General features: G+C 33.5%; 1 protein-coding gene across 1 annotated transcript; it reads left to right on the top strand.

Annotated features, from left to right (window-relative positions):
• Positions 1–1,249: 1,249 nt before the first annotated feature.
• Positions 1,250–14,344, top strand: LOC132731057 (uncharacterized). The gene is made up of 4 exons (XM_060717167.1): positions 1,250–1,379; positions 2,826–5,190; positions 12,946–13,158; positions 13,761–14,344. Exons 2-4 carry the CDS (start codon positions 2,829–2,831, stop codon positions 14,342–14,344), a joined length of 3,159 nt encoding a protein of 1,052 aa, XP_060573150.1. The 5' UTR covers positions 1,250–1,379; positions 2,826–2,828.
• Positions 14,345–16,082: the final 1,738 nt, after the last annotated feature.

Raw genomic sequence — 16,082 nt, 5'->3', positions numbered from 1 at the left:
CAAGTTAGTAATATATTTAAAATTCACAATGAACAATAATTGATTATGAAAAAGTTTCTGATACAATATAACAATTGCCTAAATTATAAAAAAGACGGCCTCTCTCTCTGTGTTAAAGACTTGAGCATTACCAATACGTTCTGAACGATATTAATAGAAATTTCCGTCGGTCACATGGATTCTTGATTTACTTTTTATAGTAAAGTATAAAATTGAACACTATCATGGCAAAGTTAAATTGCTATTCGGCATTTTATCGAGTCATAACAGAGATGTCATACAAGGTTAGGTCATTTTGTTTGAAATGCAAAAATGTCTCAGCTAGGTTTGCTCTTTGGACTAATCTAAGACTTATAGGACTTTCAATGAAACGCAACCTTGATGTTTGATAAGACTGAAAGTTAGAAAATTAACATCGATTTTCATTGGATAAAAGTTAATAAGTCTATTGTCCAATTTAGCATGGCATAAATGCATTCATATACCAAATACAATACAGCAATCGTTCTAACTAGTGTGTTATATTCATGCAACAGTTGTGGTAGCCGTGTTAGTGGTAGCAAGAAAGCAGTTGTAATTTATATTTATAGCATTAGAAGTACATGTATTTGTGCAGTACATAGACAACTACAGTGCATATACTGCAGCTGTAGCTAACTGCTGCTTCTGTTGCTACCTTAACCCTTATAGAAATTATTACTACCGCCACCATCTGCCTCTAGCACCACCACTTGAACAGTTACACTAGCTACCTCTACACTATATATGTACAACAATTACTACCATGAACTAGCACCATGCATGACATTCTAGCGAGAAGAGAGATTAATGGGTCGATATGCTGTTACTGCTGCTGCTGATGATTGTAAGGACAACGTTAACAATTAACTAGCGCTATTACATATGTATATGAAGAAATATATATAAAGTGGATATGTGGTACTTTAACGTAGTCATCTGATGGTATATATGGTGTTAAGTTCTATACAATCGTGACCTGAACCACGGACTTTAATTGACAATATAAATCCGTGCTATATATATACATGATAAATAGTTTGTTTGTTTTTTGCGGGGAAGGGGAAGGAAGGATGGTCCACCAATATATATAGTTGCCTATTGTATGTTCCTGTAACGTTAAATAATGTTTTGAATAAGTATCATCATATTTTTCCTGTGTTTTTTTTTTTAATTTTGGGACACGGGCCTTGTCGTTGCACTTAGTTCGTTGGATGATAACGATTCACCATTGCTAAGTCGTAAGCGAATTATAAAACAACAACAACCTGAGTTAATTGATAAATAATTTCCAGTTAATACGAAGAGAATACGGGCTGATGGAAGTAAAATCTTAGCAAAAGTAGGGAAAATAGTGTTAAGTATGTTTGTATATTGTAATATGTATGTTGCATCATAAATTATATTAATATAGCTCTTTGATTTAACTCGTGCAAGTGTCATAGTATTCGGATAGTTCATATTTTTAAGCACTTAAAATAGTGTTGGCTACACGATTGTCTTTAAAACAATAGCAAACTCTCAAAATAAAGCCAATACTATTTCTTAAAATTTTAAGTTATTTATTTATGTACTTTCAAAATTGATCTTGCAGACCTCGACAAAGTCCTCGCCTGCTCATATTTGCCAGTGAAAGTTTGAGTGAAAGTTTGGGTCGGGCCAAATAGGGCGAGTAAGATTTTCCTTATCTCAGTGGTGTTTCTCTTAACACAACTGATGTTTCGTAAAAATTTATAAATGTCAATCTAGTTAATCAAACTGTATGTATACCTCACGAATTATGGTGGTTTCGTCAAACTACCGGTTCGGCGAACTTAATTTATGAAGAGGTGAGAAAGTGGTTTCATCGATCTTATAAAGTAATTAAAGGCAAAGTACACATGGTTCATAAATATAATGTTTTTATCATCAATATTTTTTATAAATTCGTTTTTTTCCCAGGTTTTACTTATATATACGTGTATATATTTCTATGATGTTGTTCTTTTGTATTGTGTAATGCTTTTATGTAAATATTACTATTATACTAAAGAAAATAATAGGTTAAAATTTTCAATATTTTGTCGTTAATTGCATGAGAATGTGTGATAAACCACGGTAATTGGCATGCCCATTATACAATAATTATTGTTTGCACTATATAAATTAAGTTCACCGAAACCACTACCTGTTTAATTATATAAGATAAGTTCGCCGAACCGGTAGTTCGACGAAACCACTCTCACCCTACCTCACTCCATAAATTTGTAATACGGTTATACCTGTCAAACAAAAAACAGGACATTGACCTCGGTTATACCTATTTAGATTGTTCAATAGTAAATTTGAGACATGTGTTTTTTATATTAACTAGAATCTTTTTGTAGTTTTCTTTGCCAGCATGCCAAGTCAGGCACAATAACGCATTTTAATTTCACGCAGAAAATATGTTTATAACTGCAAATTTTCCAAAGTCCATGCATGGAAGTACAAATGTATGCACATTTATTGCCGATGAACAAAATCAGCAAAATATAGCGAACAGAAATCATAATGCTTGTAAAATTCCTCAAGCATTGAATTAAATTCTACATGTAATTACTAATACTAGCTGACAAGTGGAATTTTCAATCTCTGCCCTGATGTAGAAGGAAAAAAAGGACTCTAAAGAAACTGGTGTGCACAAATCATTGCATGTATGTTACTTACAAATGTACAAAAAAAAATATAGAGAAGTACAATTTTGTATTTAGTTTTGGAAGGATAAAAGGGCAATTATCTCACTCTTATCTTGTTTGTAATTTGATTTTCATTTTATTTTATTCCAGAAAATGTTTACAGTACCAGTCTCAAGTAATACTGACGAAAACCAAACTATAAATGCTCAATTTGAAAATGAGGCACAAACAGTTCATGAAATGACCTCACATGAGCTTGGGAATCCTGGTGATCTTGGACAAGGGGATAGTCTTCCATTAGGGCAGATAGATAGTCAGTGCCCTCAGGCCCTTTCCCAACCTGATGTAACATCTGCACAAGGCAGTTATGTTTCACTTCTTGCTGACATAGCAACCATACAGCAAACTGATGAGTATTCAGCTCAACCAATTGCTGATGTTATATCTGACACTGACTATGCAACATCAACATTCACCAACCAAGAACTGACCTCTTTACATAATGATAATATGGTTTCATACCAGCCCATTGAGAACTCAAATATTAGTTACAATCTTACTAACACTGTTGGAAATTCTCAGGGAATACAGCAGTTTGTGATAATTCAGCCATTTCTTAGTGATACATCTGTTAATGCTCAAAGTACTTTTATTCATTTACCAAACACTGCTGATAATCAGTTGAATCTGGATAGTAATAAAGAACTGGAAGATGCTGTTGCCAATATAACGGATACTGCAGTTGCTGGTGATACAAATGTTGTTACTTCAGAGAGTGGATCTCTGGCTGATAAGAGCTACCTAGTTTGCACAAACAGCCGGGGGGAGGTCAGAGAGATACAGGTGATTCAAGGTAAACAGAACTGGACAGAAAATGATACAGAAGTGATTTCAGATACAAGGAAATGTAGACCTAAAGGTGTGAAAGGAAAACAGAGAAAGAGTGTCATCACTGAAAGAAAACAATCATCATCACATTTACAGAAATTTTCCCTGGATGATTTAAATAGTGCTGGGAAATCAAAGAAAGAAGTTTTTGAAGAGTACTTAGAAAAAGGTAAACCTAAAACTGAAGTTTCGGAACTGACAAAAGCAGATGTAAATGAGAAAGTTACTGAAGTTGAGAATTCAGGTTTTGGTGCTGAATGTGGAATAGCTAATACGCATTTACATGATGAAACAATAACTGAAGATACAATAGTAACATCTGATATGGTGATTAGTAGATCCTCAGATATACAAAAAGTATTACCTTTGGATGAACCTCAAAATACTTCAGACTTTCTTCAGGTAAATAGAGATACACACAGTAGTGTCAAAGATGAAATTGTGGTAGAAAGTCTAGAATCAGAAGTGATTGAAAGTTTGCAAAAACCTTTGCAAAGAGATCAAGAGGCTGATGAAGAGGAAAATGTCAGTTGTGATAAACTTATAAATAAAGATGCAAATGTAATGAAATCTTTCAATAAAATAAATAAAAATAAAACTGTCAAGACTAAAACGATGACATTAAGATGTAGACGAATACAAGATCAAGCTATAAAAAGTTCCAGAAAAACATCAGAGTCTTTCAGAAAGCATGAGAATGATACAGATTGTGCAAAGTTAAAAAGGGAAAACAGAGCACTGAAACGCAAAAAGTCTGTGCCTCAATCAAAAGGGTCTTGCAAATTGCCAAAACTTGATAACTTATATGACAATGAAGAACAAGTTCAAGACAACACGTTGGAAGGTGATGTTGAAAGTAGGATGCAGGAGGACTTTTGTAGACTTTTTAAGTCTGATGAAAAATGTGTGCTCCGTCTTGAACCAATCACTTTAAAACTTGTGAATCCAAATAGGTTCTTAATGATTGAGATGGATATTGAAAATGAGTTATATGTTAGTACCATAGAGAAAGGTGAAACCACTAATGGTTTTACAAAATATTTTATGAAGCTCACTGCCCCTGAAAATGTCTTACAGGCCAGTAGTGAAGAAACAAATAGTTCTGAAAAAGGGAAGAACAAAGTTAAAAGAGCAAGTAAGTTGAAATGTCTAAAACATTCAAAGATAAAATGTAAAAGAACAATCGCAAAAAAAGTTAAAACAACCTCTCTGAAAGACATTAAACCTGTAATAGAAGACTCTCTGAAAGATAATAAAGATCCTATAATAAAAGATGAAAATATGGGAGAAAATGTTAAAGTACCTGATACAGATCCTGACATTGTTTATAGTACAGAAAACACAAATTTAGAAGATACTGCTGATGTTGAAGATTACAATGTAGAAATTGAAGTAGAGGGTTATGATGATAATATTGAAAAATCAGAAACTTTGAAAGAAACGGAAATCAGCAGTAAAAATGATGATAAAGGTGATATTGAGGGTGATAAATCAACAGGTACAAATACAAAAAAGAGGAAAACTAGGAATGTGGTAGAGAAGAAGGAGTCAAATGCAAATCCGAGCAGCACTGTCAAGAAGAAAGGAGAGACTACACAGCTGTACACTGTTATGATATCGGAGGAAGGTTTGTGTCTTATTTTTTCTACCCTGAAAAGTAATTATGAACATTTTAAAAGTTTTCTAAAAGTTTAAATAAATGCAGGTTGGTTTTGAATTTGAATTATGAATACTGATTACATGTATGTGTAAATGTATGTACAATTGGAAGGCCAAAGCAGTATTTCAAATATCCATATACACGTTCTTGTAGTCTTATGGCATGCATCTTGTTCAGGTGTGATTTTTACTTTAACAAGTCATTACTGATTACAAACTTTTGTTTCTTTCTTTTAACAAAGATTATTTTGTTTGTTGTAAAGCATACAATTTCATCACTTAGAATAGCCATTTGTACAAATTTTTGATATTAGTAGCAGTCTTAAAAATTTACTTAGGAAAATGATCTTTTTTATATGAGATATTTGCATGACTTTTTTTGCTGTTTTCAGCCGGATCTTTTAAATTAGGGAAATTGTTTCAATTAGGAAATAATACATGTAGTTAGATATATTACTGTTCTATATTAGTATTATGTACATTTACATATGTACAAGTATAACTTATTTTTTTCTTTGAACTTCATTTCTAAGAATTGTGTTTTTCGAAACATCTGGAAAATAAAATTTAATATAAAATGTGACATTCCCATCCGCTAAGCCGTGTAATAAAAAGGTTTAAGCACAGACCAATCTTAATTGGAAATTTCAGTGTGGTGATTTTGGAATAATGGGGTGATGTTGGAATAATGGGGGAAATAGAACAAAATCAATACATATATATTATATTATACATCATCTTAAATGTTATTCAGTTTATAGATGGTTAAACTTTAAAATATAGATGCTAACGTTATTATATTCATATATATACAAATACAGTTACCAAAAAGATTCGTGCTGATAGGAAATAAATCTTCTTTATACATTTTGAACCTTGTGGGTACTCTATGGAAATTTTCAACATTTTAATCGATTATAAGGAAAATGTCTGTTTTACGCCAAAAAATGAGTGTTTAGGATACGATATTTTTGTGTTTCTTACTTCACCTAGAAAATGATGTCAGGAATTTTGTAAAATCATGGTAAGTGTTTTCTTCGTCAGATCATTTTTCTATGTATGTTTAAAGAATATGATTATAGTAATTTTACTTGAATTTTGTTTAAAATGATAGAAGTATTGAAATGCTTAATTTCATTAATATTGAAATAATCAATATTTTATTGCAATAAAAAGCGATAAAAAATTCTAAAAATCAAAAATTTCTACAAATGGCATTCAAATTGATTATTCCGTCACTAAAATCTTAAATTTTTTACATGCACTCATTCATAAAATCAAGGAAAAGGTAGATCTGTGCCCACTTGTGCCTGAAATGTTTAAGTTTACTCTGTTTTTCTCGAAAAATAGTTTTGAATCTTTTTTATTGTACAAAATGACCCAAAAATGAAAAACATACAAATGCTTTTATCAAGAATCTGGCTTAGAATCATTCTTAAATTCATTTGAAGTTTACAAATGTAGTTCTGAATATATTTCTTAATTATCTTTTGCATATTGCTCCATTTTCAATGCCAAGGACTTATTAAACAAAAATTCAAGTTTTATGTTTTTCAAGCTTTTTGACCTTTAGTTGAGCACTTTTAAGTGTTTGAATTAGAATTCAATCTGATTTAAGTTTTGTACAGCTTAAAAGAAATGTTTTGTTTAATGTTATTTAGGTATACCAATGTATGGCTGCCCGAAGTGCGGCTACTCGTCAAAATACCGCCATAATGCCAAAAAGCACATATACGAGCATACAGCGACAAGAGACTTTGTGTGTGAAATATGTGGAAGTAGTTTTAAAAGCAACAACAATCTTCAGAAGCATAAAATAGTTCACCAAGAGGAGAGACCTTTCCAATGTCCACTGTGTCCACAGACGTTTAAATGTAAGATGCCTTTTATTTGTTTAGAAAAAAAAATTGTCTGCATTAATATTAAAAAAAATTGTCTACATTAATATTAAGTTACAATGTAAATCAGGGCTTCAGGGCTTCCATTAAGTTCCAAACACAGGTGCTTGAGACAAACTTTTTTTATGTTTTATATGGGCTATATACTATAATAAGATACCTTAACCCTTTACCACATATATACGCGAAACAACGCACTTTCGACCCCCCCCCCCCCCCCCCTTTTTTTAGGCCTCAAATAGTGAAAAAATGTCCTGGTTGGGCCCCAAACATAAGTTTTCGTTTGAGAAATGTTGCTTAAAAAATTGAGCACTTTTTCAGCGCCGCTCCCCATCCAAAAGATACATCAGGGGGTTGCCAGAAGGGGGATGTGCCCCCTACTGTTAGGGGGGTATGAAGGGGGGCGGGGTCCCCCTCATCGCCAAGAAAATTTTGGACTTGTGAGAGGCTAAAAATGACCCCAGGTCGATCATAATGTAATTTTTAACCAACGCTGAAAAGCCTTTGACTCTATCTCAATCCCTTGAGCAGTTGCAGCACTTTGAAATAAATTTTGATGGAAAATATCGAGGCAAAATAGTGATTTTTGGCAATTTTGAGATGTCCCCTCGTTGCCATGGTAACCGGAAATTGAAGACTGATCATGTCATTACAAAGGCAATGGTCCAGTCAACATTTGTGCCAAGTTTGATTAGTATTGAAACATTTTTCATAGTTTCATAGCAGTTTGAACTTGTAACAGGAAGCTTTTCAGTGAAAACGGCCATTTTTCACAATATGCTCATGGGGGAAAGGGTTAATGTACATTTATAGGCTGATTATGTAAAATATTTGATTATGTGACAAGCGCCTGTGGTTCCTGGAAGTAAGAGACTGCAAAAATGTTTGACATTGGGAGTCACATTATATAGGTAAAGAAGGAAAAACATTATATTTTATAAGTCCTAAGCCAAAGTCAAGAGTTAATGACTCCCATACTTCCACTGATGAATAGGACTTTGATAGCTGCTGATAAGCCATCTATAGCATCCTTCATATGATCACATAAAATTTGAAATGGATATTTTTCAGACAATTTCGTTTTAATTACTGTTTTATAGTACATTATTTAGAACTACAGAATTTTGATGGCCAATAATTATTCTGGAGCAGCTTTCCAAAATGTCCAAAGAAAACAGAAATTAAAATGAAAGATTAAAAACACAAGTATAATGTATTTGTGTTAAAGAATTGAAATGGCTGGCAGTGTTGTAGGTTTTGATTGTGCCAGGAATTTGAATGCTTGTTAAGATGCTTCCTGGAGTAATGAAAGTTTTATTCAAAGGCAAAGAAGGAAAATTTAAACTATCATAGATATTTTTGTTTAACTTTGCATGATTAAAGACAATCATTGAGAATCAATTATTGATGATAAAAAAAGGGAAATGGGGAGGGTCAGTTCGTATCTCTCTTTTCTGCACCTTTAACTTTTACTAGTAAGTCATTTTTGGGAGCCGATAACTACTCCCTTAATTGTCTTTCATATTAGGTCATCACTAGTCTTTTTGTGCCTGAAATAATTCACAAATGGGTACCATTCTTTACCAGTAAAGCTAGAGTTGCCATTTAACCTGTAAAGTATCTGTGTGACATTTTATGATAAACTATTCCAAATACAATTTTCTAGCTCATGTCTTATGTGAACATCTCACTTCAGGTAATCGAGTACTGAAGCAGCATCTACTGAGACACCTTGACTTGAAGGCTTTTGTTTGTGAATATTGTTCCAAGGAGTTTGTGACGAAAGGAGATTTAAACAAGCACACCCGCTCACACACCGGTGCTACACCATACAGTTGTAAACATTGCGATAAACAGTTCTCTGATATAAGTGCCTTGTATAGACATACAGAAAACCATGTCATACCGAAACCATTCTTGTGTTCTCTGTGTAATCGGGCATTTTCTAGGAAAAACTCTGTGATAAGCCATTTGCAGAAATGCCACAAGGAACAGTATGCTCTTGGGAAAATGGATAGAGAGAAATTGGAATCATTTGTGATTGATACAAAGTTAGAAAATGAAAAATTGACTAGAAATGATCATATTACTGCAGGGGCTACAATAGAAAATCCATCTATGGTTAATTTGACTACAGTTGTAGATAGTTTTACAATATTGTAGAAGACTGTATTATAGTTATTTACATATCTTAAATATAAATGGAATGAATGCAATAAAGAACATGGAATATTTGTAAATAGAAAAAAAATGTATTGGTGTGTTTTAAAATTCACTTTAATTTTTAGCTCGACTATTCGCAGAATAATCGAGCTAATGCAGTCACCCATTTGTCGGCGTCGGCGTCCCTGTGGTTAAGTTTTTGTATGTAAGCTGGTATCTCCATAACTACTGAAGGGAATGGATTGAAACTTCACACACTTGTTCTCTGTGATTATCTAAGATGATTGGCACAAGTCCCATAACTCTGATTTGCTTTTTTTCATAATTATGCCCCTTTTTCGACTTAGAAATTCTTGGTTAAGTTTTTTGTATGTAAGCTGTTATCTCCATAACTACTGAAGGGAATGGATTGAAACTTCACACACTTGTTCTCTGTGATTATCTAAGATGATTGGCACAAGTCCCATAACTCTGATTTGCTTTTTTTCATAATTATGCCCCTTTTTCGACTTAGAAATTCTTGGTTAAGTTTTGTATGTAAGCTGTTATCTCCATAACTACTGAAGGGAATGGATTGAAACTTCACACACTTGTTCTCTGTGATTATCTAAGATGATTGGCACAAGTCCCATAACTCTGATTTGCTTTTTTTTTCATAATTATGCCCCTTTTTTCGACTTAGAAATTCTTGGTTAAGTTTTTGTATGTAAGCTGTTATCTCCATAACTACTGAAGGGAATTGATTGAAACTTCACAACACTTGTTCTCTGTGATTATCTAAGATGATTGGCACAAGTCCCATAACTCTGATTTGCTTTTTTACATAATTATGCCCCTTTTTCGACTTAGAAATTCTTGTTAAGTTTTTGCGTGTAAGCTGGTATCTCCATAACTACTGAAGGGAATGGATTGAAACTTCACACACTTGTTTTCTGTGATTATCTAAGATATTGCCACAAGTCCCATAACTCTGATTGCTTTTTTACATAATTATGCCCCTTTTTTCGACTTAGAAAATTCTTGGTTAAGTTTTTTTGCATGTAAGCTGTTATCTCCATAACTACTGAAGGGAATGGATTGAAACTTCACACACTTGTTCTCTGTGATTATCTAAGATGATTGGTACAAGTCCCATAACTCTGATTTGCTTTTTTTGCATAATTATGCCCCTTTTTCGACTCATGAATTCTTGGTAAAGTTTTTGCATGTAAGCTTGTCTCTCCATAACTACTGAAGGGAATGTATTGAAACTTGAAGAGTTTGTACCTTTTCGGACAATTTTATGTATTCATATAGGTAAGCATTATTATACTCAATGAAACACCCTTGTGACAAATTTTCGAATAGTCGAGCGTTACTGTCCTCCGACAGTTCTTGTTTTAATTGAACTGCTTGTCCATCTGTCTGTACTAGGTTAACCTAGTATTCTGGTAATTTAAATATATCTTAAATTGAATTGGTCAATAATGGAAGGTCTGTCATACCATGAATAATTATGTTTATAGTATCTAGTGTTATGTTTGACAACAAATCACAGATGAATTATTTACAAGTGTATGATACATGATCTGAAATTACATATCTTTATATATTAGCAGATAATAAGAACAAAAAAAGAACAAAATATTGTTCTGTGTTACATAAATGCTCATACTAAATGACTCGGAACCCTATCAAAATTTTCATTTTAAGAAATATTTCATCAGAATATCCAAACAATACATTTCTATGTTGTTTTTTTTTATCAATATTTGAAATACTGATGGAAAATGAGCCCATTGTAGGTCAATCCACTTTAAGTTTCTACATGTACCAATGACTTAATATTTTAACATATTCTTGACAATGAAATGTCCATGCGTTTGGCAAGTAGCATGGTAGTGGACTCTCATTTTGCTCTGGTTATTTCCCTTTTCAAATAGGACTATGCTTAATCTATTCTGGTCTGTTGGTTATTCTGTATCAATGAATTTATACTATACACATCAACACAAAGGTCCAAATTCTTAGCTAGTTATTTTACTGCAACATTCATTTTGCCTCAATGTTTTTAGAAAATAGGTATGGTGAGCACCAAAATTTGTGATATTCTTTTCTCCATTCATGTCCTCTTAAATACACTTGTGGTATGTAGTTTTGGCAAGTTACAGCAAGAAAAATCTTATAAGAAAAAAGATCAGTGGGGGTAGGGGCTGGCAGATCAGTGGGGGTAGGGGCTGGCAGGGGTGGGGGTAGGGGCTGGCAGGGGTGGGGCCGGTTGGCATGTCTGTATACCAAGCACAGATTTAAGTTTTACATTGTTGAATGAGAATATGAATAATCCTTTTATGAGATGATATGTATAAACTTATAAAAGGACTGAAAAGAAAGTTGATGTCTTGTTGATAATTTCAAATAATATGAAAATGTTATTCCTCTTTCCTTGTATTTTTCCATTCTATATGTTCCAAGTATAGGTTAGAGTGCATATTGGGTGTTCTTCGTAAATAAGAAAGCTAAAAAGGAGCGGAGCTTGCGAAGCGACTGTAACTTTCTTATTTACGAAGAACAACCAATATGCACTCTAACCGGCTTAGTGCTCCGCCCACTTGCGTTTTATAATATAAAACGTCCAGTTTATATAAAATCTGTTCTATTAAGATTTGTAACCTGAAAATTAGAAAAATCCTCGTCGGTGATTGGCTTAAAAAAATTGGCGAGCACTAAATAAGGAAATGTAAACATCTGTAGTGCTGCCTGTAAATCACAGGAGAAATGTGTTATCCTTTTGAGTTGAGGACAAAATGTATAAAATGTTTATCATTCATATGTTTCATTTCATAGATTTCTGTATCAAAATACTACTGCAACCGTTTAATTACTGATAGGTGGAAGCCTGACCTGGCTCATGCCTGTTGGCATAAGCTACAATTTTAGCAAACTAGGCAAAAAGTATAAAAAAAAGTTTATTATCTTGCAAGTTCATATTAAATTATTAATCACTGACCAACATAATTTACTTGTACCTCTAAATAACTCTCTTTTGTGAATTTAGAAATGTCCCGGTCAAGGTTTTGCATACACGTTCTACAACAACAACCATTAAAAGTTTGAAATGTCGCATGGGTGCATAGGGTCATGATTATAGCCCACTAAACAAGTTCCATAACTGCAGCATTGATTTTCAGTGAACCATTACCATTTATAATCTGCATAGCTCATTATTTACTACATGTATTAACTATTAACCTCCACGGAGAGTGGTTGAGGTTGCTTACTTAAAACTTCTTGCCCCTCGTCCCTTTGGGTTGAAATCCCGTCAGGGACTTTGGATTCTTCATGTGAGGAAGCTATCCAACTAGCTTACGGAACGTCTTTGGTTCTATTCAGGAGCTTGTTCGTGCATGAAATAGTGCAGGGAAGGGCTCCTGAGGTATTCGTTCACCAGTAACACGCAGTATGACTATCACTGTGTTGGTGCTATTTAAAAAAAATACCCATTGTTCCTAAAAAATACCCTTTTAACCTTCTGGAACCGAAAGTGATCCTTTGCCCCCAGTAAAGAGCCAGGCCAGCCTGCACTTCCGTGCAGTCTGACCATTTGGCCATTTTCCTTGACTGATCATGTAAGGTTAATATGCTCTTTTGGAAAGATTTGACTCTACCATACGTAATTATTTTAGGTAAAAAGATGTATCAGTGTATAATGTGTGGAAAGGAAATGACTATAAAACAGAACATGGATATTCACATAAATCAGCACACGGGAGAGAGGCCCTGGCAATGTGAGGTGTGTGGTCTGGGTTTTCGTGGACCATCAAACCTGAAAGCACATATGAACCAGCATGACGAGGAATTGAGATTTTCTTGTGACATCTGTTTCAGGAAATTCAGAGGTTTGTGTGTATAATTATTAATAATTCAGATAAATGGCATGACTGGTACATTTTGTTGACAATTTAGTCGTTGGTTCCTCCAAGTGTATGCACTGTATGAAGGCTCCGAGATACCTTAAGGTGAATGAATGATGGACAATAATCTGCAACCAAATATTACATTTGTGACTAGAGGTCATACTTCATTGACCTTTTTGATCACTTGCCCTATATGCCTTTGTATAATTAAACCCTCCTAGTTTTGAAACGACATCTTGTACGAGCCATTTCTAAATGACGCCAGTTACGTGAGACCTCTCAGTTCGAAGTCGACCAGGTTTTTTTTAAATTAGTAGTATTTACGCATTTTATTACAAATTTAACATTTATCAAGATGGTATACGGCAAAAAAATGCAAAACGTTAACTTTTCAGCTTTATGTACAATTAAGGCATGTACCCGTTGTCAAACATGCGTGTATCACCAATATAACTATAGTTTTGCTACAACGAAACATGCGCAGTTTCTTATGTGTTTAATATATAAATTTTATAAAATTTGGAATTTACATTTAAAATAAAAATTTTTAAATTCTTAAAACTAAAAATTGTTTTTTTTTTCAGATCGAGGGACATATAGGCAACATTACAAGCGTCATCTCGGTGAGAAGGAACATGTCTGCGAGCATTGTGGGAAATCTTTTGTGATAACCTCTGACCTCAAAAAACATATCCGAACACACACCGGTGAGAAACCGTACAAATGTTCTTCCTGCGATCAACAGTTTAGTGACGGAAGCAGTCTGGTCCGGCACGAGAAAATGCATTCGGCAAAATTTAGGTACGAGTGTGGTGCCTGCAGTCGCCAATACTCCAGAAAAGATTTATGCAAGAAACATATCAAAAAGGCGCACATTAATGTTGAAGAAATTGAAATTAATGAAATAAGTGTAATCGATGAGTTGAAACAAGTATCAAGGGATATAAAAGTAAGAAATCAAGATGGTCTGGTAATTAAAACGCAAAAAGTGACGGGTAAGAAAATGAATAGAGAGCAAAATCCGAATACTAAAGTGAAGAAGATGAAAAAATCTTGGCAAAATTTGACAGAAGAGGCATCTAAAAGATACAAAGAACAAACAAATGAAAGTATTCCAGGGCCTAGTAGAAAAGGGAAATTTCCCAAACCATTTTGTCCCAACATATAAACAAGATTATCAAGGAAAAAACATTTACGGGAAAAAAATCAAATTGTGATCAACAAACCCCTGTCCCCCTTTGGGTAAGAAATATTGCCCCCAGGGGGTTTGTGTTAGCCCTTATAAGGATCTTACAGTTTCTGATTTTTAAAACCCCGTCCGTCTCATAGGAGAGCTTTGGGACTTTTAATCGGGCGACCCGAGGTGCGGGTTTTTCCTTGTATTGACGGGAATTTTCTACGGTCTTCGTCTTACCTTGTTTTGCATGTCAAAAGAAACTAGAGTCCCCTTGGAAAGTAAACATTTTAAAAGGGTAAACGCTTTACAAAAACTTGCCCAGGAACGGTGATGTGAATAACTGTGTTGTGGTGTGCATGTGTGGCTCGCTGCTTGATCCATCTGGGTAGCTACCAACACCACCACCACCACCACTGATATTTAGTATTTACGCTGAACTGTGCTCTGGGCCCCGTACATCTTATTAACGATTGTACGATTTTGGAAATCTTATCGTACGATGATTGGTAAATTCAATGTGGCTTGCTGCGTGATCCACACCACCTGATACTTAGATACTGTAATTATGGTCTTCAGGGCTCACTCTGTCAAGAGCCATTTTAGCCATTTGATACAGTTTTACTAGTTTGGCTATAGAAATTATTATTTGACTAAAGGATTTTTTGTCCATGATATGCTATTTAGATAAAAAAAAATGTATGAAATGACAGTCACACTTAGCTTTAAGAAATTTTAAACCAGGGTAAAACCTGGTCTTTGCAACATGCTTCATGCTTAAGTAATCTACATTGTTTATTTCCATCAATATTTTGATGAAACTACGGTTGCTAGTTTGTCTCTAAGCTCATACTTTTTATCACTTTAATTTATTGACTGATATATAAGACATAAGATGTGTTTATAACCTCTATAAAAGATCTTATATACTCACAAGTAGTTTCATGTTATAGGACCAAGGTGTCTAATGTTAAGAATATACTAGTATTTTTCTGGTTTTCCTCTTAGTACAGTCATGCTTTCAGTTTCATCAAAGTGGAAAATCCATTGCTTAATTGATTTTTATTTTCCATAATGTTAAAAAATTACAAACTTTCAAAAATGAATTATCATCAATTACTTAAAAGATTATCACTCAAGAAATAGTACGACTGTGTTAAGAAGCACAGTTTCTGTAGATTTAGTAGATCTAATTTTAAATTAAATTAAGTAGATGGACTTTTTTACATGTACAATGAATGCTAAATGTTCAAATTGTTGAACAAATATAATAAAGGTGAGAGTTATGTGATTTATTAATTTGAGTTTTAGCTTGCTAACATACCTAAATTATTTTCTGTTTGTTTGTTAAAAAAATATTTACGATCATGTTACGATCATTTGAAAAATATATACATGTACATATAAATACATGTACGAATAAATTGTGTGTAAGAAACACTACCTAAGAAAATACTTTCAACAAAAACAAAATTGATTGTCATATTAACATATTGTTGATATGGTAAATAAAACAAGACAAATACAATGTTATGGTTTGTTTTATTGTACTTATTAATTTTTAGCAACGACTTTCAAAGAATAGTGGGGCTCTCTTTCTCCACCAATGCGTTGGCATCGTCGTAACTCTTTGGTAATAATTTCATATGCAACTTCTTGAACAACATTATATCACATCAATCTACAAAGACATTTGCTTATAACTTCACACACTTATATTATACTTGTATAA

This window comes from Ruditapes philippinarum, unplaced genomic scaffold (assembly GCF_026571515.1).
Source record: "Ruditapes philippinarum isolate M1 unplaced genomic scaffold, ASM2657151v2 ctg1239_1_1_1_1, whole genome shotgun sequence".
In the NCBI taxonomy this organism is placed as follows: Eukaryota; Metazoa; Mollusca; class Bivalvia; order Venerida; family Veneridae; genus Ruditapes; species Ruditapes philippinarum.
The sequence above is the reverse complement of the archived record's forward strand: the minus strand, read 5'-3'. Positions and strand labels throughout refer to the sequence as shown.

Coding starts and splice junctions, on each gene's coding strand:
- LOC132731057 (XM_060717167.1), top strand. CDS start 2,829: ATGTTTACAGTACCAGTCTCAAGTAATACTGACGAAAACCAAACTATA. Junction 5,191..12,945: donor TGTTATGATATCGGAGGAAG/GTTTGTGTCTTA, acceptor TAATTATTTTAG/GTAAAAAGATGTATCAGTGT. Junction 13,159..13,760: donor CTGTTTCAGGAAATTCAGAG/GTTTGTGTGTAT, acceptor TTTTTTTTTCAG/ATCGAGGGACATATAGGCAA.